Source organism: Erpetoichthys calabaricus, chromosome 10 (assembly GCF_900747795.2).
Source record: "Erpetoichthys calabaricus chromosome 10, fErpCal1.3, whole genome shotgun sequence".
Lineage (NCBI taxonomy): Eukaryota > Metazoa > Chordata > Cladistia > Polypteriformes > Polypteridae > Erpetoichthys > Erpetoichthys calabaricus.
Genome location: NC_041403.2, coordinates 26,480,714 through 26,505,309, shown reverse-complemented (window position 1 = coordinate 26,505,309; position 24,596 = coordinate 26,480,714). Strand labels below are relative to the sequence as shown.

The window sequence follows — 24,596 nt, the reverse complement described above, 5'->3', positions numbered from 1 at the left end:
CATCTCTGTCTTGTCATGGAGCACAGTTTAAACTTTTGAAAAAGAGACAAATGTTTGTTTGCAGTGTTTGAATAACGTTCTTGTCTCTCTACAACCTCCTGTGTTTCTGCGCAAATCTGTGACCCAAGCATGACAATATAAAAATAACCATATAAACATATGGTTTCTACTTCGCGGATTTTCTTATTTCGCGGGTGGCTCTGGAACGCAACCCCCGTGATGGAGGAGGGATTACTGTATATATAAATTTAAATAAAAATACATTGCTGGATTTCCCCCTAGGGACAGATAAAGTTCTTTCTATCTGTCTTTACATGTGATATCGGTGTCTCTCAAAATTTTGGGGTCTCGACCCACCTTTTCACATATAAGTGCTTTTGTGAACAACTTAGAGCAGGAGGAGGATTGAGTGTGATCATTGGAGCTGCTGACCCACTTTGTGACCCATTGTGACTCACTACCAATATAAACAATACCAACTCATGACCCACCGGCAGCAGACCACGACCCAGTGGTTGAAAAACACTGCATTATATGATGGAAATTTAAGAGCGCTACTTCACAACAGCAGCCATGGAAATTCCCTTTCAAAACTTTTAGAGGCTGTCTATTAAAAGCAGTTATGTTGCCATCCATTAATAAGTTATCTCTCTGTACTCGAGTATTCTCTTCATACTGTATAGTACTTGAAAAAAATGACACTCTGTGTATAATGGACAGGATTTAAAGAGTAAGCCGGCTTATTTGCTATTTTGCTATTAATGTTTGCTGTGCAGTAGCATAATCCAAGCATGACGGATGCTCAAAGGCGGGAAATTAAGCATTGTCTTTTTACAGTTTTTAATGCTTAGTCAGTAAAATCATTTTACAAGCATATGTGATAAACAAACACAGTTTTTTTTCTTCCAGTAAAAATGTTAGCATGCAAATACAAAAAGTGCTTATACATAAATAATTTAAAAGAGCTTGAGACAATCATGTTTTGTTATTATAAACAGTATGTATTCCATATACACATAGAAGCAGAACAGACCTGGGTATGGCATGAAATGGAGTTCCTACCTACAATGCTCCCTTCAAGGGTCAGTGTAGGCAGGAAGAGAACACTAGGGGGCTGTAGGCCCAATTATTGTACAGAGTGTCTCTGAAGAGGTACCTCTGAAAGCAACTGAGAGGTCATGGGAGCTGACAAAGAACGTGCAGTGGTCATTCATTTTGTACAGTGGTTAACCTCTGAGAGGTCCTTGGAATATATTCCTAAAGTCAGAAGTATGTGCCAAAGCCTTAGAGCCACTCTATAACCCCAGGCATAGTAACCCCTGAGAAAGACAGGAATAGTTCAATCAATCAGTCTTTATTCAGGCACCGGTGAGTACATGGATTCATGCATTGCAAGGCAGAAGAGCAAAGTTCCCTTTTAAGTCGTCTTTTTAATATTTTTTTCCTCCCTCCCTCTTCCCCGTACTTATCAATAAGCATAATATCGTTTACCTAAGTATTTCATCTTATATCATGCAAGTCGGCCAACCGTTTCTATTTTGTGTACACTGTAGATGGGGCCCTGCAGAAGGAAAGGTCATCTTTCCTGTGTCTAACAGACGCGTTCCTAAAGAGGAAGTTGTCTGAGGTCAGTTTACTGCCCCCCTCGTCTTATGACAGACGCCTGTATGAATAACCTGCCATTACAGCAAAACAGCTTTGCCAGCTTTTAACCTTTAGTAGCTTGCAAGCAGTTAATTTTTCTTTCAGCAATGAATTTCCCATTGGGATTAATAAAGTATCTATCTACAGTAATCCCTCCTCCATCGCGGGGGTTGCGTTCCAGAGCCACCCGCGAAATAAGAAAATCCGCGAAGTAGAAACCATATGTTTATATGGTTATTTTTATATATTTTAAGCCCTTATAAACTCTCCCACACTATTATAAACATTTCGCGCACAATTATACAGCATAAACCCTTTGTATTCTCTTAGATATTAGGTAAGATTAGTTGAAATTATGTATGTAAACACAGTTTACATACAGTAAAACCTAAATATTATTTTAAAGATATCGAGCGTCTCCGATATCACATATGTTACAGCCATTACGACAGACAGGCCACCAGCAATAAATACGTACAATGCAAGAAAAATTGTATACAGTAAAATGTGTGTACAGTGACACTAAACAATGTACATGTAATAAGTACTGTACGTAAATAATTAATTATGGTTACTCACCAACAATGACACGACGACTTGTTCGATAACGATGAGTTTAATTTTACTGCACTACAAAGGATAGCGTTACAGCTCTTCTAAAGGAGCCTCTTCAGGCGATTGTGTAGCACCGCCGTTGTTCTTCTTCCAGCACTCTTTAATCCAAATCCGTAAAGCAGATTCCATCCAGACTACTGCCTTATCACGTCCACTTGCAACTCGTTTTGCACCCTGGTTAAAGGACACTGCGGCCGTTGATCTTATATGCTTTTCCTCCTTTTTAAATAAAAAGAATCGTGGACTCATTGATGCTGTAATGGTGTCCTGCAGCGGTGTAGCTGTTTCCCTCCTTCAACATATCCAAAACTTTTACCTTTTCTGCAATCATTTGCATCTTCTGTTGGCGCTTGGACACGGCTCCTGCAGCAGTAGCAGTAACATGCGTTAATGATGAATGAGTGAGATTAGACTTCCTGGTTAATGCAGCACTCTGTTGCTGAGCCAATCAGCAGCACACAGGAACTTAACCGAAGGCTCTGATTGGGTAGCTTCTCAGCCATCCGCCAATAGCGTCCCTTGTTTGAATTCAAAGGCGTCCCTTGTTTGAATTCAAATGGGCAAATCAACTGAGGAAGCATATGTACTGTAGACCGCAGACATCCGCGAAGCAGTGAAAAATCCGTGATATATATTCACATATGCTTACATTTAAAATCCGTGATGGAGTGAAGCCGCGAAAGACGAAGCGCGATATAGCGAGGGATCACTGTATCTATCTATCTATCTATCTATCTATCTATCTATCTATCTATCTATCTATCTATCTATCTATCTATCTATCTATCTATCTATCTATCTATCTATCTGAAACCTGACACAGAAGTGAAACTCCTTGGACCAAGTGTACAGTTTGCTGTTGGTAGTCTCAGGAGTATCAGCACCTTACTTTTTTTTTTATTGATCAAGTCGTCCTTGACAGCTTCTGGACTTTCTGCCCTATTGTCTAGGCAGCAGGGAAATACATTATGGAACCCTCAATTTTCTATACAGGTGAATGTGTCTTTTTTTAGTATTTAAACAAGTTAGACAATGAATGTATGGTGCAGGAATATCTTTTTGGGTGGGCATGTGTAAAAATGTGTGTTCTATTGTTTAGTAGGATATGTAAGGGCAATTTTCCAAAAAATACATCTATTCATACTGTTGTAGGTTTGCATAACTGAATTACTAGGACCATGCAAAAGATGAGCAAAAATTATCAAGGCAATCAAACGTTATTCCTTTGCATCTTTTGCTATGCTGTATTCGATTCATTTTAATTTTTCATACCATTTTGAAGCCTTTCCCATTATTGGGAAATTAGGTTGAGTTAGGTTGAGTGGCTGGTTCGTCAATGGCTGACAAATATTTTGGTGGTTCTGTCACAGCATACTTGTCTTTTGGGGCTACTAATGCCAGATCTCCTCAGATGAAGAGGCAACTGAAATGTTTGCTCCAGTCATTTTCTCAGCCGCACACTGTTGCATATTGTGTGTCTCAGCTGTGCCCAGGCATTTTTGAAAAACCTTGATATTTCTGTTTTGCCCTTTCAAAAATACTCCCTCAAAATATGAAACTGTCTCTTGGTGCTCATTGCAAATACTCAATTAAGTAACTTAAAGTTCTGTTAACTGTCTAATAACTATTACTAATCTGGTTACACATACACTGTAACACCACCCCATCTATTTATTTATTTATTGAAAATTCAGTAAACCAATGGCATTTGACATACCACTTCAGAAGCAAAGAAAAGATAAAGTAACAAATACCCAGTCAACTACAAAATTTAATACAACATTTCATATACAATGAACTGATTGGCTTGGTCCATGGCCAATCAGGGTGGTCCTGGCGCAATGTTCAGTTGCATTGGGTGACTAAGTTAACCAATTAGTTTTAGTTACTTCATCCAAGAGTCAGTATCAGCCTTGTTTATTAAATAGTTCTGTAACAATGTTTCATATTCAAAAGTAATATTGATAATAGAATGCAATTCCCTGAACTACTAGACTGTTTTACAATAGAATTAAAAATAAAGCACAAAGAGACTTGTGGTAGCTCAATGGCTTTCATGCACAGCAGGCTGCAATTCAAGTGATTTGAAAGTGACTTTGACTGATGTGTGTTTATGATGGAGGGTCTGTGACTAATTGTTGTTCAATTTTGTTAAACATAACATTTTTGAAAGTACATCCAATAAAGTAGTATCTAATAATTAGCAATTGAAAACTATCTGTTAATACAAACTGAAGTACAGTATAAAATTGGTTTGAATATTAACCTACAGTATGAAAGGAGAAAAGAAAGTGAAATAAGTTACTCATTTAATATTAATATTAATTCAAACACAGTAATTCATTACATTTATATAAATAAGTAAGAACTTAGAAATGGACTATTTATTGTATAACAGAAATAGGAAAAATGACTGTAATCCTAAAGATTTTAATCCACCAGAAACAAAAGTAGCACTTCATGTACGGGTAAACTGTAACATGCGCTTAGTCTGTTTTGTGTTACACTGTTAAGAGAGCATCAAGCAAACTGCACTCCTGCTCAGTCATTGCTGTTTAGCTGTGAGTGTAGCTGGATGTACTGCCTACAGATCAACTGAAGTTTTACTTTATGGGGTGTCTGTAGTATTTCCAGGTATCAGGTTCTTATTCCTGTGTGTGATTGTTGTGCTGTGTTACACACGGATAAAGATCTAAACATGTTTGTAAAATGGAATGGAGGGGGTCTGTCCCCCTTGAGGTTTCACATGAGTAGTAAGTGTGTGTTAAATAAAACGTTTACCATTAATTAAGAACGATTTTGTACACAAAGGGCAAGAAGATTGATTGTTCATGTATATCTGGCACTGAAAGATCAGGGCTTAAGCCACTGAAGCCTCTCACCTCCCGCTGCTGCTGTCCATTTTTAAAATTGTCCTGTGTTCATATTAGTCAGGGCAGCTGCACCATTCTCATGTAATGAATTAGTTCCAATACCATTTAGCTGCAATTGATAATGTTGGCTGTTTACAACAATAATCTGCAAATAATATTAATCCAATCAGTTTATTTCCAGAGAAGTGACTTTTTATACTAAAATGGTTAACTTAGCTAAAGCAGGTGAAGGGCGCTACTGTGTGAGTGAGCTGTTTGTGTGTGCGCTGGCCGGCGTTTTAAACTCGCTTGAATTGGGCATCCAAGAGGCTGTCAAACAAGTAAAAAAGTAAAATGTAAAAAATATATACATTTAAACAACCACTCACAAAGTAAAATTGAAACAGTAAACTATTTGCTAGTTGAGGTTGCACACAACGTTTTGAGAAAGTCAAGTTCTTGAATTTACCAATGCTTTTTAATAAGAAATTTTCAAAGTTTTAAACTTCTTACAGTGTAGTCTGTTTAAGAGATCTGAATGAAAACTGAATTGTTTTGACAAATTTATTTGAGTGCCACTTCTCAACAAAATTGCTTCTTGGGGGGCTGAGTTGTTTCATACGGACAAACATATAAACATGGGCTTTTACAATAGGTACTTTGTGCATTATATACCAATGTACCTAAAAGTCTGAATTAGCGTAAGCAGCCCTAATATGGGTGTTCATAAGAAATATAATGATTTACTGCATGAGGTACAAGTATACAATAAACAAGACTAGATGTGTCAGATATTTGAAATAGCAAATGTGTGCTTTAAGTTAAATGTTTAAAGTCTCGATTTTAATAGAAATTTGTCATTTTTCGCCCTCTGATAGAGGTCCGTACAGGGCTAGATCCCTAGTAAAGAATCAAATATCAAAAATAACATCATACTCATAATCACTCATCTTGAAGTAGTCTTAAATGCACTAGTGAGACCACATCTGGATTATTTTGTGCAATGCTGGTCACCACGCTACAAGAAAGACAGTGAGAGCAACCAAGTGCATCACTGGACTTAAGAACATGTCCTACTGTGACAGATTCTGAGAACAGGAGGCTGCATGGGGACCTAGTCAATTTATTTAAAATTCTCAAAGGGCACTGATAAGGTCCAGCAGAATTCTTTCAGCTTAATGGTGAATCACACACTCGAGAGACTTAACGCTTAGTCAACAGAATGTGGTCAAGTTAGATCAAATACATTTCCTTATGTTCAATAAACTAAACTAACTAACACAACCTCAACATTGTTTTATTTTCTGGGTTTAATAACTAAAATATATATTGATTTGGCAAAATTTTACACCGGATGCCCTTCCTGACATAATCCTCCCCATTTACCCAGACTTGGGACCAGCACGAAGAAACACACTGGTTTATGTATCCCCTGTGGAAGAAGATGATCCGGTGTGGCAACCCCTAACGGGAGCAGCCGAAAGAAAAAGAAGAAGAAGAACTCTAATATATGAATTTTTAGTACTACAAACCAAATGGTCTTACATAAAAGATACATTACAGCATTTTGCCTTTACGTAACTGTAGATAGCTAATACTAATGAATTACATTTTATGTAATAAATGTTCAAACTATATCAACACTGTTCGATTTATTAAGGGAGTAGTCATTCAATTATTACCACATAAGGTAATCAAGTTATATTTTGCTTGATTGCATTTTTAATGCAATCTTAAAATTAATTAAATTGCTGTTTTGGAAACAAAGAAAAAAATGGTTTTCTGATGTAGGGTGTATAAAAAATAAGTCACATAAATCGGCTTCCACAACCCCACAAAACCCACGGCATTTGGAAAAAAAATCAATTTACTAAGTATTTAACTTTCTTTCCATGTATACAAAGGTGTAAGGATCCCTCAGAATGTGTTGTTAACAAAAGGGACGTTCTTTATGCAAAATATCGCACTTTATGCAAATATGGGATTGTCATGTACATAAAACTTGACTATTTTAAATGAAATCAATTTAATTTAACTGTATATAGGGAAAGTGGGAATACCAGGTTTTGTGGATTAGATAAGTATTCATTCTGAGTAAGATTAACATAAAATCAGTGAGTAGTGACAATAGACCCTGAGACAGGTTATGCTTCTGTTGAAAGAATATTATCTGATTGTGTTGTTTCAACATAAATTGTGTTTGTGTGACAGCTAACAGATTTAAGTCAGCGTAACTAGAAAAAGGTATGTAATACCAAAAAACATCTTTATTTTCAATTAAAGTAACTTAAATTAGGTACATAAAGCAATCATCCCCAATTGTTCATTTTTTTACTGTGGAACAAACTACTGAGACATGGAGTTGAAACAGAAACCTTGACAACCTTTAAGAAGTACTTGGATGAAAGATAGGGGCAGCTTAGCTATTAGCTAAACAAATGAGCTTAATGGACTGAATGGCCTCCTCTCATTTGTCATATTTCTTATGTTCCTGTTTATACATTTCTAAAAGTCATCCTTAGCCCCTTAGTACTAATACTCCCCAAACTCTGATGAATAAATATTAATCGTTCACATTGCCTCATTGCATAAAAACGTTGTCACATAATTATGAATCTATGGTGGCATATATAATGTATTGTGAATGAAGAACAGAAACAAAAAAAATGACGGCTGGGGTCCCAGAGGATCGACTGTTTAATTTTTCTTTGAAAAAGTATAGCAGCAATGTGCTGAAGAAAGATTTGGCAAAAGGCCTGCTTTAATAAAAAGGAAGAACTTCCGAGGTGCAGAGCTCGATTCTCTTCAGAAGCTTGCCAGACAGTGAATGTCGACATCCAGTGAGGGCATCAGTTAAACAGGGCTGAGATCGGTAAAGGTGTGGCTTAGTGTACAAGGGAGGTGACCTGATTGGTCTTCTTGTGTTTTCTCCTCCATTCTAAGGGAACAGACTAAACAAACAAAAGTTAGTGGTGGCATCACTCTCTTTTCCTCCCTCGTATTTGTTCAGCACAGTCCCGTAAAATGCTGCCCATGCTCATGTGTCTGACATTATTCATAATGGTTGCCGTTATGGCAACAAATTACATCTTTAAGACAACACATTACAACACTATTTTATGGGTGAAAATTGTCACATATACTGTTATTGTAGCATTTTAACAACAACATGATTATCACAAGATCAAAATGAGCACACAGAATGTTTGTTGGCTTTCAGTGGGCGTTAAATTTGAAACTATGCGATCAACAAAGGGTTGTATGCAAGCTTCTTCTACTGACTTTCTTGAGCTTATGGCTGCTATGATTTTTGTAAACCACTGAATGTTACACTTTTTCAACTCTAATTTTTTATCCAGCACAATCAGAAAGAAACCTCAAAGGCTTCATAGGGCTTTGTCCGCCCACCTAGTGAAGGGTGATTTGCAAATGACTTGTTCTTTTTGAACAATTCTTTTCTGTGATTCATTTGAATCCATTCGAGAGCATGAATGAATTAATTCAGTAGAGTTCACCCCGGAGTGCTAAAGCACATGCATGAAGATGTCAGCCTCTTTTGTTTAAATGTTTAAAGCACATGTGCAAGTACCGCCCGTCTGATTTATGATTCTCATCTCTTCATTTATGATTCTTGCGAGTTAGAACATTATCGAATAAGAGAAATTGTCATTCTCTCATTTATCATACAAGTAATATATAGTAACAACCTATTTATATTAGAATGTCTTAATTGTTTGTTTTGTACACTTCATAATTGGAATTGTTTAAACAGAATACATAAACCTAATATTAAACTAATATGTTAGTAACACAATACTAAACCTTATAAAAATATTACTCTAATTTCTTTCAATTATTTTACTTTCAACTTTATTTCAGCATACAGTTTTTATGACTCACTGACCACACCGAGTATGTATCATTCCATAATTCTTTCTAGTTCGTACTGAACCATTACCCAAGATCAAGTCACATGACTATTGCTCATTTGATTTGCAAAGTGAATGACTGAATCATTACCCAAGAACGAGCTGTACAGTTTTTATTAGCCTATGGTCCTCTAATTTAATATAGTGAAAATAAGAGACTACCATGCTTCATTGCTTTCAGAAAGATTAATTATATAAAATATGAATTACAAGCATATTTAATATATCATTTAATAAATACAAATTATTAGACATATATAAATGAAAAACCTGTGAGTGTATGGAGCAGTCTGCTCTGCTGAAACTCAACCACAGTCACTAGATGGCACTTTTAAATTTTTTTTGGTGCTTTTATGCACCTCACTTCTCAGTATAAAAAACCCTTGTGCAGCAAACGCCGCCACGCAACAACGACATTGTACTAATGACACAGATGAAAAGATATAACGTCGAGACAAAGCAAACACTTCGGCTCAACGATGTGTAAGTGAAACACCTCAGCAACGGAGTGCAAGGCTTGAAGTTTCCATTAAAAACATTGTCTATCTAGAGGTATTTCATAGGAGATGATTCACTTCATCAGGTAGTGCAAAAGAATTCAGTCAGTAAAGTGAATAATAATAATAATAATAATAATACATCTTCTTTATATAAAATGCCCATCACTACTAACCTTAACATTATTAAATAATAATAAACATTCTTTACATTTATGTAGCGCTTTTGTCACAACTAGAAGTGTTTTTCATAATGAGTGAAGAGCCACTTCAACCACCCCAAATGTTTAGTGTCCACTTCAATGATGTGATAGCAGCCATTTCTGCACCAGTACGCACACCACACTTTAACTGTTAGGAGATGAAGCGGTGAGAGAGAGAGAGATTTAGAGACAGGGGATGATTATGGGTTCACAATGACTAGGCCGTGGTGGGCAATTTAGCCTGGGCATCGAGATACAACCTGCTCTTTATGATAGACGCAAAGGGACCTTCTATAACCACAAAGAGTCGGGACCTCAGTTTTATATCTCATCTGAAGGACACGGACTTTTTACAGCACAATGTCCCCATTAGCAGTGTACCTCGGCAGTGACATTCATGTCTCTGGTGACTCTTCCTATGAAGTCAGTAGATGGATTGGGAGAGCATGGGGGGCCATAAGGTCACTGGAAAGGGGTGTGTGGTGCTCCCAATATCTTTGTAAAAGGATGAAGGTCCAAGTCTTCAGAGTCCTGGTGCTTCCTGTCTTGTCTATATGGTTGCATGACATGGACGCTAGCCATTGACCTGAGACAAAGACTGGACTCCTTCAGTACTGCGTCTCTTGGGTACCACTGGTTTGACTTTGTGCTGAATGAACGATTGCTCACAGAGTCCCGAAAGAGGCATATTACCTGCATTGTGAGGGAGCATCAGTTATGGCACTACAGTCATGTGGCATGATTCCCTGAGACTGATCCAGCTTGCAGGTTTCTCACAGTTGAGGACCTAAGTGGCTGGACCAGGCCAAGGGGAGATCCACGTAACACCTGGCTGCAGCAAATAGATGGTAATTTCCAGAGGATGGGACTGAACCGTGTGTCTGCCTGGGGGGTTGACAACTGAAATCAAGAGTTGTTTCGTCGTGTGATGGGTACAGCAACACGTTGTACCAGTGCATGCTCCCCAACCTGACCTGACCTGACTGTCCCCATCACTGCTGTGGGACATTGGGATCCACTTTCAGACCACAGGATGAGCACCCCTGCTGGACCCACCAATTAACAAATAACCAATTAGACCAATATAAATAACACATTACATTGCCTCCTGTTGTCACAAGGAGAAGAAAAGCCTGCTCATATTTTGTGCAGTGTGTGATTGGTGTGTCAGGTTATCAAAGACAAAAACACCCAAATCCTTTTAATAAACACACAAAGTTTTGGCAATTTAAGTACTGTTATGTCCAGTCTTGGCCTTCTCTCCACTTTTTCCTTTCGTCATCACCTTGTCAAATTGACCACTCTTATAGTCGGAGTGTTTTGCTGGGAAAATGCAGCAGTGGTCGCTACCACTTTGGCCTGGTTTTGCAACTCTGGCCTAGCCATGTCAGCTCTTTTGTTTTCCGATGTGAATGTCAACTTATCGTTCACTGCTGCTGCTGCTGCTGGCATATAATGTCGAACAGCAGAATAAGCTGACAAGACCAAGTTTCCTATTCTTATATTCTTATTTGGTATTTTTATTATACTATTTTTCTTTACGTTTTTTAACATTTTTCTTAGGAACTGGACGTACACACATTTACACAAACACACTCACAGACCCATGTTCTTTTATTAAGGTGGATAAGCTGATTTCTGTCCATCCAGCCATTACTCTTTGTTGGATGTATTCAGCATTACTTTTAAATTAATCTCACTGTTTAGTTATCTGACCTAAAATATCTGTGAGAAGTTCGTAAATAAAGTATTTATAATCTTTGCCATAGCTCTAAATTCTTGTTTATGTACGGATTCTTTTTACTTCACCCTTTTCTTTAGAGTTTTTCTCTCTTCGGTTTATCCAAATGCTGATGATTAGCAATGAACAGTGCAGACATGGGTGCAAAAAGCAGAAAAGGACTTTGTAATATTCTAACATGATTGGTTATTTTATGCCAGTGAAAGTCATTTGTATTTTCCAAACATGCTATCTGTGCTACCCAGGGTTTCCAAACTTCTTATGTTTTTTACAATTATCAAAGCCACTGTGCTCCTGGGAAAACTCAGAGCACTAGAAATGGTGTTTATATAGAGACGGGACATTTGACACAGAGGTTTTATTGCTTTAATGAAACACACTGTTTTTGAAACAGTATATTGAAGCCTGTATCAAAGCCTCATTACCATGTGACTGATGATATCCGAAGCTTCAAACATCACAGAGTCACCACGACTCAGCGATCTGACTGCTTCAAAGCTTTGTGCACAACATACTATGAAACGGAGTGTGAACGTGATGGTTGTATTTCATACAGAAATGATTTTGAACTAAATATGGAGTACCATAGTGCAGAACTTATTATCCAACAATAAAGTAAATACAATGCTACATTTCTGATGTTTCATTAGCACTCTAGACTACTGTAGACACATTCTCTAAAGCCTCTTATCTGTGTTCAGTTCCACAAGAACATTCTCTAAACCCCTTAGTGCAATTATTCCCCAAGCACTGATGGAAAAATATTAATCTTTCACATTGCCACACAGTGAAAACCCCCTGACATGAAAAATCTGTCTCATCAGTGGTGGCTCATAATGTATTGTAGCGTCTCGGCAGTTCTGAGTGCCGACGGATTTGTGTTGCTTACATCGCTATCGTAATGCCTCTGACAACAGTAATCAGCCTGGGAAAGAGTAACCAACACTATTGTTTGGCCTTCTGTCGTTCGAAATGAGCAAATTAACTTCCAAGCTGTGGGGGAGCTGATAAAAATGAAGGTCAGAAATGAATTAATACAACTACAGCAACAGCACACTGTCCTTCTAAGGATAGCGAGCAACCTAAAAGAGTCCATTGGCACTCGGTGCAGGTGAACACTGGCAGGGTGCTACAATATTCATAAAAGCAACAAATAACATCTTTAGGAGAAAACATTTAAACATGATTTTATTGTAGAAAATTCTCACTCATACTAATATGTAGGCTTACTGTAGCATTTTAATGACAACATGATTATTATGAGATCAAAATGAACACACCAAGCGTTTTTAGGCTTTTATAGTGTACCTGCCCAATTGGAGCTATGCCGTCAATTAGGGCTTTTATATGTAATGGCTGTGTTGAACTCACGGCTGCTATGATTTCACTGTTTTCAAACTTCAGATGTTCAGATCTTTTTTCAACACAATCAGGAAGAACCTTCAGAAGCTTCACAGCACTTCATTCGCCCATCACTAATTTTATCTCCTTGTATTGATTAATGCCTCACCAAAATTTGATCGCAGAGGTCTACTTGGAGTTTCTTGGTCTTCATGGCTTGGTTTTTGTCCTGCCATGCAGTGTGAATTGGTGGATCTTCTATACACAGGTACACGTGTGTCTGTCCAAATGATGTCCAATCAGTTCAGTTTGACACTCGTTGAGTATAATCAAATTCTAGACACATCTCAAAGAGAAGTCATGGAAATAGGATGCACCTGACCACAATTTGAAGTGCCACAGCAAAGGATCGGAATCTTTACATAAATGAGCAGTTTCAGTTTCTGTTAAATAAAATTTCAAACCTTTCCATAAACATATTTTCACTTTGTTATTCTATGTTTTTGAGTGTAGATTGATGGGGAAAATGCAAGTCAAATGAACTTTACAACACAATAAAGGGTGCAGAAAGTGAAGGGGCCTGAACATTTTGAGAATCAACTATATATTGTGACTGATGTCGCTGCTGGTTAGTTGCCCTTAGCGGCGGCAGTCATCGCTCATGTGCAGTGCAGTAGTTCCCCTGCTCCATTTTTCTTCCTGCATATTTCCACCAGCGACACGCTCTTACAATCTAAACTGCAAGCTGTCTCTCTGTTAAACAGTAAACTGTCCTTCAGAAACTCCCTCTTAAACTGTATTTCAATGAGAAACAAACACACTCTTACCCATCCCCTTTGCGGTATCAGCTGCAGACTTGCAGGCTTACCGCGCAACATGCTTCTCGCACAAGGTTTAGAACATTTAAAAGACTGAACCCTGGCCAACCTTACAGCTCACTCTCCTATCTGTCCTCTCTTCTTCAGACTGCGTCTGCTCCAGTCGCTGCTTCCGAGCTATTGAGCCTGCTTGATGAGGAGGACTTTGTGCTCTTCTGACCTGGAGACGGGAGCTGGACCACCACGTTTGACAGCTACAACATGTGTGCTTTTCTGCTTTTGACAAACCCCTTCTGGTTAAGGTCTTGTGTTTGTACCTGCCAGTTCAGCAGTAAAGATTTTGTTCCTTGGAAACCCATTTCCTTTTCTAGTCTACCGTGCAACTTTGTGACTCAGGCTTAACAATATACTGCATGGACACAGCATTTCCTTGCAGTTTTTCTTCTTGTACCTCCAGGAAACATATTTAAACATAGAAACATGCAAATTACAGCAGAAAGAGACATACAACTTAGATCTTTTGCTAATGAGTCAATTACAGTAAGATAACAGTTGGTTACCAGCCCACAACACCACCCACATGTGAATATGTAGGGAAAATGATAACACCTGGAACACCTTATCCACCAAGTTAAATTGATTTTTAGCAGAAGAATTACCTTTTGATACTTAGCCCAGGGTTTTCTTTCAGCCTTGTTCCCGGTAACATTAGTTACAGTTCACTTCAACTAGAATTAGAAAGAATAGGATTTCAGAACAAGTGCCTGCATCTTCCTTCTTAATTTAACAGCATAGAAAAGAATAAGAATAAATAAATAAATAAATAAATAAGAGATTATGGAATGCTTGTGTTTTTTGGTAAACATCTAAAGTTACTCAAAATTCCCCTGCAGAAAATTGACTTTACGGCAGCATATGCTATTGTTGCAAGTTTATTTAAGCGCTGCTCAATTTTAAGCAGTTGTCTTGATTATCATTATTCACTCACTCCGCTCTTATTATTAGTCCTCTGCACTGAGGTGAAAGGTGTGAAATAATAAAAAGTAGGAAAATAGTCTCATGAGTTTGAGCCCCTAATTAAGTGACTGTTTTTTTGGTATGATTTTTTTTCTCACTCCAAAGATACAGACATGGAAAGTATTCTTACTTGGCTAACTGAAAGAGGAAATCTGGTCTCAGGGGAGGCTGCATCTCTGTACTCTAATTGCTTGTTTTGTGTGTGTGTGTGTGTGTCTTTTCCATCCAGGTGTGCCACAGCAGCAGAAAGAATGAAGACTACCAGTTCCCAGTGGAGGCATGATATAGTGGTGTGGTGCTGTTGCTGAATCGCTCTCTCTGATGGCTCTATGGGAATGGATAACACTGAGCCTCCATTGCTGGGTTTTAGCAGCTGCCGTGATTTCAGATCAACAAGCAAGCGGCCCCCTCGACTGGCTCCTTTCGGATAAGGGGCCCTTCCACCACTCATCTGAATATACAGATTTTGTGGAGAAGAATCGTCAAGGATTCACCACAAGATATAAAATTTACAGGTAAGTGAGGAGGCAGCGATTATATCTCCTTTGGCTCTTATGTAGAATGTTGGGAAATAAGTAAAAGAGTGAATGCTGGTGAGGCTTTGTAATAATATTAAGAACCAATTGAAAAAATACAAAACTCAAAATTGAATTTTTATTCAGCTTTAGTTAGCAAACTTTTTTTAACCAACCTCTGTTTTCCTACTGTATATTAGAGGCACAGATTAGAGTAGAACCCTTCACTGTGAGAGTGGTGAAATTCGTGTACTCATAGTAGTTCAAGGGTCGAAGTCCGCACCCAGTTCTTTGTCCTCCCATATGCCCTAAAAATTGCCATGCTAGCTTAACTACTACTATGACTACTGTTGTTAATCCACTTTGGCATGTGAGGCAGCAACAAAGTCTTTTCATTGCTGTCTGTTTTGGGCCAGCTTTTCGATGCTGACCCAGCTGTGGTTCATGGTTTTCAGCTCCATTTTCACAATACACCACCATATATTCCTGAGCCGTTATCCCTTGTGTTTTTCTTCAGCAGTTCAATGGAAGGCAGTTTTACTAATGGTCATGGTGACACCTGAAAGAATATCAAGAGGAGACCATCAGCTGAACGCTGCTCCTGTGTCATTATATTCTGTACACATCCTCCAATCCTACACGCAGCCTTTCATTCGGCTGCATTCCATTTGAAGTGTAAAGTCAGAATTTCCAACTGGGAAACTCAAGGCTGGTCTGCCAAGTGTAAGCTTGTCCAACTTCAGATCATGACGTCAGTTACAAAATGGCAACGTACACTGTGGATATTAGTGAGAAAAGTTGTGTTACCCTGTTTATTAGCACTTCTGCAAATTTGTGTCTCATTAATTCAGTCACACACACAACTTCTGTCCGTGTACAGGCTGCTACAGTGTTTGGATGCACATGTTTCCTCATCAGGATGGTGGCCATGCTTTCTTGATACCACTGAGTGAGGTAGTTCTATGCTGGAAATGATTTTAGGCCAAAAAGTATATGATTCTTTGCAAGCTTTTTGTATTGAATGTTGTCAGCTTAGTTATATCACCCTCTGTCATCCTACAACACACATCTATATACAGTAGAAGAGATAATAAGACACAGCTCAGGTACAGCTCGAAGTTAGCATGGGCACAAAACTGCTGCAATTTCCACACATTGTTCAGTATCCAGAGTATGCACAGTCTACTTGGATGTCGTTTCCTATTCCTCCTTCATTTCTTAATATGCTGCCCAGATAAGTGAAAATATCAGCCATGGAGAGTTTTTCTCCATCAGCCTTAACAGGTGTTGGGCTACCCACATTAGCACAGTGACTGCTGGACCATTGTTACCAGGAAGCTGCAGTATAGGCCTATGCATATATGAGAAACAAATCTTATACACCTCTGTGATTGCTAGTGCAATTTTCTGTGCTTTGGTGTGCTGGGCTGATAATTTCACTTCAGGAAATCCCCACCAAATCAACAAGCTAATTAAATAGTCAGGTTAGGACACACTCTGGACCCCCTGGAGGTACAAGCGAAGGAGAGAATTAAAACAAAACTGAGTGCCACTATAAGCAATGCTACACATCCTCCCTCTGACACACTAACGATGAGGATTTTCAGCAAACAAATTATCCCACAGAAGTGTGTCAAGAAACGTGACTCTGGGTCATCTATACCAACAGCAATACATTTGCATAATGCCTCACAGGGACTGTGACAGCCATGTCAGAACTTCATTTTTTTGTTTGAATTTTCTTGCTTTGTAATCATTCAGACCAACGTGTGTGTATGAAGTGTGATCAAAAAATATGGTGAATGTTTTAAAAAAGAAACTTTTATTGCAGTAAAAGATTTACAACTACTAGTCACCCTCAAAATACTCTCCTTCACTTCGAATGCACTTATCTCAATGCTCCTGCCACTTTGTGAAGCAGTTCTGGAAGTTTTCTTTCGAGAGTGTCTTTAGTTGGGCTGTCGTGGCTGCCTGGATGTCCTCAGTGGATTGAAATTGTTTGCCTTTCATGGTCATTTTCAATTTAGGGAACAGCCTGAAGTCGCATTGTGCCAGATCTGGCGAATAAGGTGAATGTGGACACAGCGTAATGTTTTTATTCAACAGAAATTGTCTTACTAGAAGGGATGTGTGACAAGGAGCGTTGTCGTGATGAAGAATGAAACTGTTTCAACATTTTCCTCGGTTATTGATGTTGAAGGACATCTTCAGCCGAGTCAGATCCATTACAAAATCGATCAAACCACTTGTAAACAGTCTTAATTGTGGGTGCAGTGTCACCATAAACCGATTTTAACATCTGATGGGTTTCCTGAGCTTTTTGCAATTTGAAACAAAATTTCATGTTAATGCGTTGCTTGATATCCATTATTAACGACAAACTTGAAAAATAAAACTTGAACTCAACAGTACTGCAGAGCCACCTTAATTTTACTCACACCTCCTTATCACTTAGTTAATTGAGCACTGATAGCACCTTCGTTTTGCAAATGTGTCAGTCAGCCACGGGCAGGCAGCCTGCTGTCCCATCCCCTTAGCGAAGCAGCCAAAGTCAGACACAAAACTCTCACAGCTGGGGTGAGGTGTCTGGAATTGTATAGGAAAGTAATGTGCCGTCATTTGAAACACATACATTTCATGTGTGTTCTGTGTCTACGACGATCTGTGTAAATATAGGATGAGTGTACCAGATCTCTTCCTCTCAGAGTTTCTTCCAGTTTCCAATTGCCCTTGGATTGTGTAGGACACTACTGTACTCACTTTGCAAATGAAAGGCCTAGACTTCTAAGGGTAATAATGCTCTGTCTCATTTCATTTGTTAATTGCCATTAACACTGGAATACTCTCCAGTAATACTTACTACACATACTATACGTACTCCACGTAGTACCTCAGAGGGTGTAGTAACACAGTCTGCCCAAACTCTGCTTTAAGACAGACAGAGGATTTTAAGTAATTAACAGAAGTTGGGACACTCGTGCAAATTGTTTGCTTCAACTTGTAAGACTTAATTTACTTTAATTGCTCCAGAGCATCTGTAGGTTGTAACCTATTTGTTGTTCCCTTTTTTTCAGTTTTTGCTAATCTAAACTTTAAACTTAAACCTCTGACAGTTTGCTGCATAACATTTTACCATTTTAGGTCATTCATTGCATGATATATATGTGCACTTATATGTTGCATGCACACATTGGCCAAAACAGGAATGGGAAGTGTCTTCCTTGAAGGGATGGTTATAAGAACAATTAGCAAGCGATAAATTATTTGTCTTTTGCACATTTTAGACAGCATTCAAAATTTACAAAATGTAATTTAGATGCATAAAAGTAAGCAACACAACAAGCATCATGGAAAGCCAGTCCCCTATGTCCATTAAGTTGAAATATGATTTTCATCTATGTGGGATGAATAGTCTGGGAATGAGACACTGTAATGAGCAAGATCCAATCAAGGAAGGACAATGTAATAAGCACAAACCAATCAGAGTGCAATTAGAGTCTATGTTTTTAAAACTTAATTTTCCCCAATCCACACTGCAGTGCTGAGCTGGTGCTGTGATAGACTCCAGCTGAAGAAGCCCTGAGTTTGAACCCCCAATTCAACCACTGTGTATTGTGAAAAGGACTCAGACCACACAGAAAAATGATTTGAGGGCAGCCATCTGTATTCTTGATATTGGCTGTCAAAAGTGAAGATTTGGTTTCACAAGTCTTTACAGACATCAGTCCAAAACCGAACTGGCAGCCAGACAAAAACATGGTGGTTTTAAAGCCGGGCAGTGGAAATGATGTCATTCGGACTGGAACCGTATGTGATGTTTACTGGGCAGGGACCGGAAGTGGTGTTGTTGGGCCCAAAACCAGACATAACGTCATCAAGCCCAGACAGAATTTCCCGTGTTCAGTCTGGAGAGGATAAAGAGAAAGCATCAGTGCACTCTGCCATCCCCTGGTCCGGCGTAGAATTATCCTTTTTTTAATCCTTTAGATGTCTCCCATGTGCACGTGTGTGACAGTATGTAAAGTTTGAATGTTTTCACCATACACTGCCCTATTTGTGTACAATGACATTAGGCAACTGCTTCTCTGGATCACAAGTATTCAGAAGGTTCCCGGCTCAGACTTTTTTGGATTAAAACGTTTGTGTATTTATCAAATGCTTTTTGTATCACATCCTGCTTAATAGAAGGACAAGTATCTGCATGTTTGTCTGTGTTTCTGCATGTCTGTCTGGTTGGTAGGTTTAGGACGGAAATTTTTTAAATTGGCCAAACATGTAGAAGGAGGATCAAAAAATCAAAAATGATAATAAAGATACCAAATAAGGACTGAAAAATAAAAAAATTCTGTTAGCCAATGTTATATGCCAGCAACAATTGAATAATAGCAACTTTCTTACACCCACTTGGTCCATGTGAACAAGGTTTATAGCTGTAATGCTAATGACTGATAACTTTGTATGGTGGGCAACTGATGAGTGAAAAAAACAAATTGATGCACGTATCAGGAAACCAAAGCCCCAGTACAACTAAGCCAGGGTAACTAAACTTAACCAATGCAGTGGTGACCATCAATACATTTTCTCAGCAAACTATTACAGTGGTCAGTGAAATGAGAGACTTAAAGAGGAAGCAGTGAAAACAGGTGGCTCTATCCATAAAGGAAAAGGGACAGGGTGCAAATTATTACACGACCAAACATACAACCCATGTATCAAATACAAAACATGGAGTCTACATTGATTACTTAGATTTCAACCCATCTTAGACAAGTAGCCACAGATATTCTGTCTCTAATCTTCTAAGAACTCTTTGGGAGTAACAACCAACGGGGCATTACAGCATAATAAATGTGAGATGACTGGTGGTACATTGCTAGCAAATCATTTTATTTTTATATAAAATAAAATTATTTAAAAAAAAATCTACTTTGTGATGAGCAGTTCAAGAGTTCTTTATCATCTAGCAGGTATTTATTTGGGTTGTCGTCAAATAATTGAGCATACAGATCAGTTTTAATCTTTCACACACATCATCTTCTTTATGACAATTTCAAACTAAATCTTTCTTTCTTTAGATGTGTAGGTGCGCTCTGTTTTGAATAAGATGTATTATTATGTTTTACTGACATGTAATGCACTCATTGCAATGCAATCATTACAGAGGGACAAAAACAGGCTTGAGCAGATTTGTGGCAGATGAAGTGTATTGTAAGTGACAGTAAAGTATTACATGTAAGAATTAAAAATGTTAGACTAGAATACACATTGGGAGATCTGAAACTTGAATGATCACATTATGAGAAGGACATGGGTGTCATAGTGGACTCCTCACTATCTAGGTCCAGACAGTGTGCACAAGGGATCAAGAAAGCTAAAAGGATGTTAGGTTATATATCACGAGTTATGGAGTACAAGAAAAGAGAGGTTATGCTCAAGTTATATACCGAGGCTTCACCTGGAGTACTGTTAACATTTTAGGTCTCCATGTTACAAAAAAAGATATAGCAGTACTAGAGAAAGTTCAGAAGACATCAATAAGGCTAATTCCAGGACTGATAGATATAACCTATGAGGAAAGACTAAAAGTTTCAGTTTAAACAAACAGAGAGTAAGAGGTGACATGATCAAACTGTTTAAAATTATGGAAGGAAATAGCACAGTGCATCCAGGCTATTACTTTAAAATGAGTTTCACAAAAACATAAATATTATGATCTGTTTTTTTTTTTTTTTTTACATTTTTACAGCTTTGTTTTTTATTTTCCCTTGATGTGACCACAAGGGGGTGCCAGAAAGCCCCAAACTGTAGACACAGCAATGCACCATACATCCATCCATCCATTTCCCAACCCGCTGAATCCGAACACAGGGTCACGGGGGTCTGCAGGAGCCAATCCCAGCCAACACAGGGCAGGAACCAATCCTGGGCAGGGTGCTAACCCACCGCAGGACACACACAAACACACCCACACACCAAGCACACACTAGGGCCAATTTAGAATTGCCAAACCACCTAACCAGCATGTCTTTGGACTGTGGGAGGAAACTGGAGCACCCGGAGGAAACCCACGCAGACACGGGGAGAACATGCAAACTCCACGCAGGGAGGACCCGGGAAGCGAACCCAGGTCCCCAGCTCTCCCAACTGTGAGGCAGCAGTGCTACCCACTGCGCCACCGTGCCGCCCAAAATATAGAACATTTATTACTCAATGCTCTTTTACAGACCACCTCTCAGTAATGTGCCACAATTATACAATAAATGAATACAATAAACTACCAGTTCTTCCTCCTTCTCTTTTCCGCTGAGTGTTGCCCACTGCCTCCAGACTCAGACTCGTCTATGTGTGGCAGTGGGCTTCCTTTAAACTGGACCTGGGAATGCTTCCGATGCCATTCTGTCTCCTCTAGTAAGTACTTCAGGGCCATATACAAAGTACGGCGATCCTTCCTCGGCAGTGCCCTCTGCCGATCCCAAGGAACTCCTGCAGGGCTTTTTTTCCGGACTCCATCTCCCTAGAACCACTGCAGGTGTCCCGACTGGGTTCTCACATGATGACCATTGCCACCTAGCGCATGGGAGATGGAACCACTCCCAAGTTCTGGCTTCTGTTGGTCCATCCATTATTTTATAATGGCTGGGCACAAGCTGGCCAGTCCCTCAGTTGTTCATCTTGGGCCTCCTGTGCCAGGTAACAACCCATGCTCCTCCCTGGCTGGGATGCCCGTTCTCCATCTACATTGGATATTCTGGTTCATTCAAACAAAACTGAGTACCATTATGAACAATGCTGCACATCCATTGTCTGACACACTAACACTGAATACTTTCTGCAAACTAATTATTTAGCACAGGGGTGGGCAAAGTCATTCCTGGAGGGCTGCAGTGGCTGCAGGTTTTTGCTCCAAGCCAGTTGCTTAATTAAAAAACAATCCTTGCCAATAATTCAATTTCATGGCTTGTTAGTGCTTTAACTCTGCCATATCAGGCCATTCTCATGTCCTAGATATTTTCTTTTCCTTTCTAAGGATATCATCCAAATGATTTGAATTCTAAAAGGAGGAGTAATTCTCAGTCTTTAATTTATTTCTCTTCACTTTCCTCCCAAGTATTTAATTAAACAAAATTGTGCACAATAAATGCACACAGGTGTAAATGTAAACGAGCTAAATGAAGAAATGGTGCTTTCTTTTGTCATCTGAATCTTATTGCTAATAAAAAGCCATTAAAAACCAAGAGAACAGCTGTTTAAGACTAAAATAAGCAATAAGAGATCAAAATCTTAACGAGCGAGATAACTAAAATGAAGAACAAGTGTTACTTGAGAAATACGTGCTTCTTATTAAGCAACTGGGTTGTAACAAAAAACGTGCAGCCACTGCGGCCCTCCAGGAATGACTTTGCCCACCCCTGATTTAGCAGAATTATGTCAAGAAATGGTTTTGAAGGTTGAACCTTATTTTGAAAACATTTTCTGGGAAACAATTTAATTAATGATGTAATGTCTTTATGTCACGCAATTTTCTATTCCATGGGGCACCACCATTTTCAGTTGTGTGTGTCTTGTGACAAGCTACATTGCTATGAAGGACAACTGGAGTCCATGATCCAAGATGTCGCAAGTTTGAGGGTATAAAGTTAAGGTCAAAGAATTTTGTTTGTCAGTCTTCTGGTTACAACTTAGGGTCTTTTTTTCCTTCCAGTTTTGATTTTCTGTATTTTAATTAGGCTTGATGACAGATCAGATACACTTTGCAAGGCTTTAGACTATATTTCCTCTCCTGATTCTAACTCATTAAAAATCTGTCCCAACCTCTTTTGAGCCAGAATCATTGGAACATGGGTCAAATGTTCTTAAGGAGAAGTTTCGCACAAGCATTGCAAAGGTTTTCTTCACACAGAGAACCATAGACACTGTGATAATAACTGAGACCAGACATCGTGAAAAAGGTTTGGGGCAGCCAACAGTATAATCTCCCTAGCTGCTAGAGTAGAACAGAGTTGTTAATTCGAGTGAGAACTGACTCATTGATGTTAAGATGGCAATTTTAAAGGCCCATAAGGCAAAATGACGCCATCGAAGGGGCCAGAACAGGAGGTGATGTCATTGAAAGTGTCAGAACTGGAAGTGATCTGCTCAAAGGGGCCGGAATTGACGTCTTCTGCACCGGAAGTGACATCATCGAAGGCCCTGGAAACCGGAAGTGCCGTCTTCTGAGGCCCCAGAATCTGGCAGGATTTCTCGGGGAAGGTCTACAGGGAGCTGAGAAAGACAGTCAGTGCATCCCGCTGTCCCCTGGTTGGATGAGGTATTACTGTTACTTAAGCCCTTTAGCTGGCTCCTACTCGCACGTGTGTGACACCACATGGAATAAATTTCCAGGTAGTGTGGTAGACAGAAAGACTGTAGAGACCTTCCAGACTCGACTTGATGCTATTTTGGATAAATTAGGTGGATAGGATTGGTGAGTTTTGTTCTTGTCAAAGATTTTCTAATGTTCTTCCAATCCATATATACAGTATTTTAAAAAAAGAAAGAAAATGCAAGTTTGGATTACTATTTTCAGCCATAAGTACGGACTATATGTCTTTTGTGATCTTTTAAGGTCAGGGGTTTTGCAAATATGCCTCATTAGGTGATGATTAGATGGTAAGAATATTGGGTCCAGCCTGTTTAAGCATCATTTAATTAAGAATTCCACTGTACAAAGTACACATTCCATTAAACACATCACCAAATACGACTGCAAAAGAGAACAAAGACAAGGCACAGTTTTAGGTTGACACTGCAACCCTGTATATTGTAAAAGTAAAAAAAAAAAAAAAAGAACTTTTCTGTAGACACGAGTCTGAGAACAGACTGTTAAGATGGCAACACTTCCAGTTAAATACAGGCCAGGCAGGAAGCGACGGGTTCAAGTGGATGAACACTGGAAGTGAAGTCAGAAGTGGTGAGGTTGTCAATTATCCAGCCTGCAGAGGGAAGAAGAGAAGAGGCATTAATATACAGCGCCACCCTGTGGACCGGTGAGGAATTACCATCACCAGAACCTTTAAACTGTCCCCAAGGTCCATGTGTGTGACACTACACTTATACTGTACATCACCATCACTTTGACTCAGTAATGCTAAAGGCTTTAAGTATCAGCATATTCAGATTGTGCTCTCTCTCTGTGTGTTCTGTGGTCCTTGGTTATTCTTTTAAATTACATATATTTTAGTCAATATGGTGCACTTTCTGGTGAAATGCACAGCTTTGAGTTAATACTGCAGCCATTTTATTGGGAATTTTCATATTTTTTTGAAAGAAAAAATACAGTAGTTTCTCTGGTGGACATTTATTATCATATAAATTTAATGTTTTACAATTTACACATTACATGGTGTGATCCCCTCATTACAATCTAATTAAACTGCTGGTTTGT

General features: G+C 38.8%; 1 protein-coding gene across 2 annotated transcripts in view; it reads left to right on the top strand.

Moving 5' to 3' along the window:
• LOC114658899 (BMP/retinoic acid-inducible neural-specific protein 3-like) overlaps positions 1 to 24,596 on the top strand; it is a 492,078-nt gene that overhangs the window by 158,871 nt on the left and 308,611 nt on the right. Inside the window, exon 2 of one of the 2 annotated variants that reach the window (XM_051932810.1) lies at positions 14,887 to 15,172. In XM_051932810.1, coding sequence (XP_051788770.1) covers positions 14,979 to 15,172 — 194 coding nt within the window. In that variant the 5' untranslated portion in view covers positions 14,887 to 14,978. Of the gene's footprint in view, positions 1 to 14,886; positions 15,173 to 24,596 lie in introns of those variants that run through there. The other variant, XM_028811009.2, reaches the window with a different exon arrangement.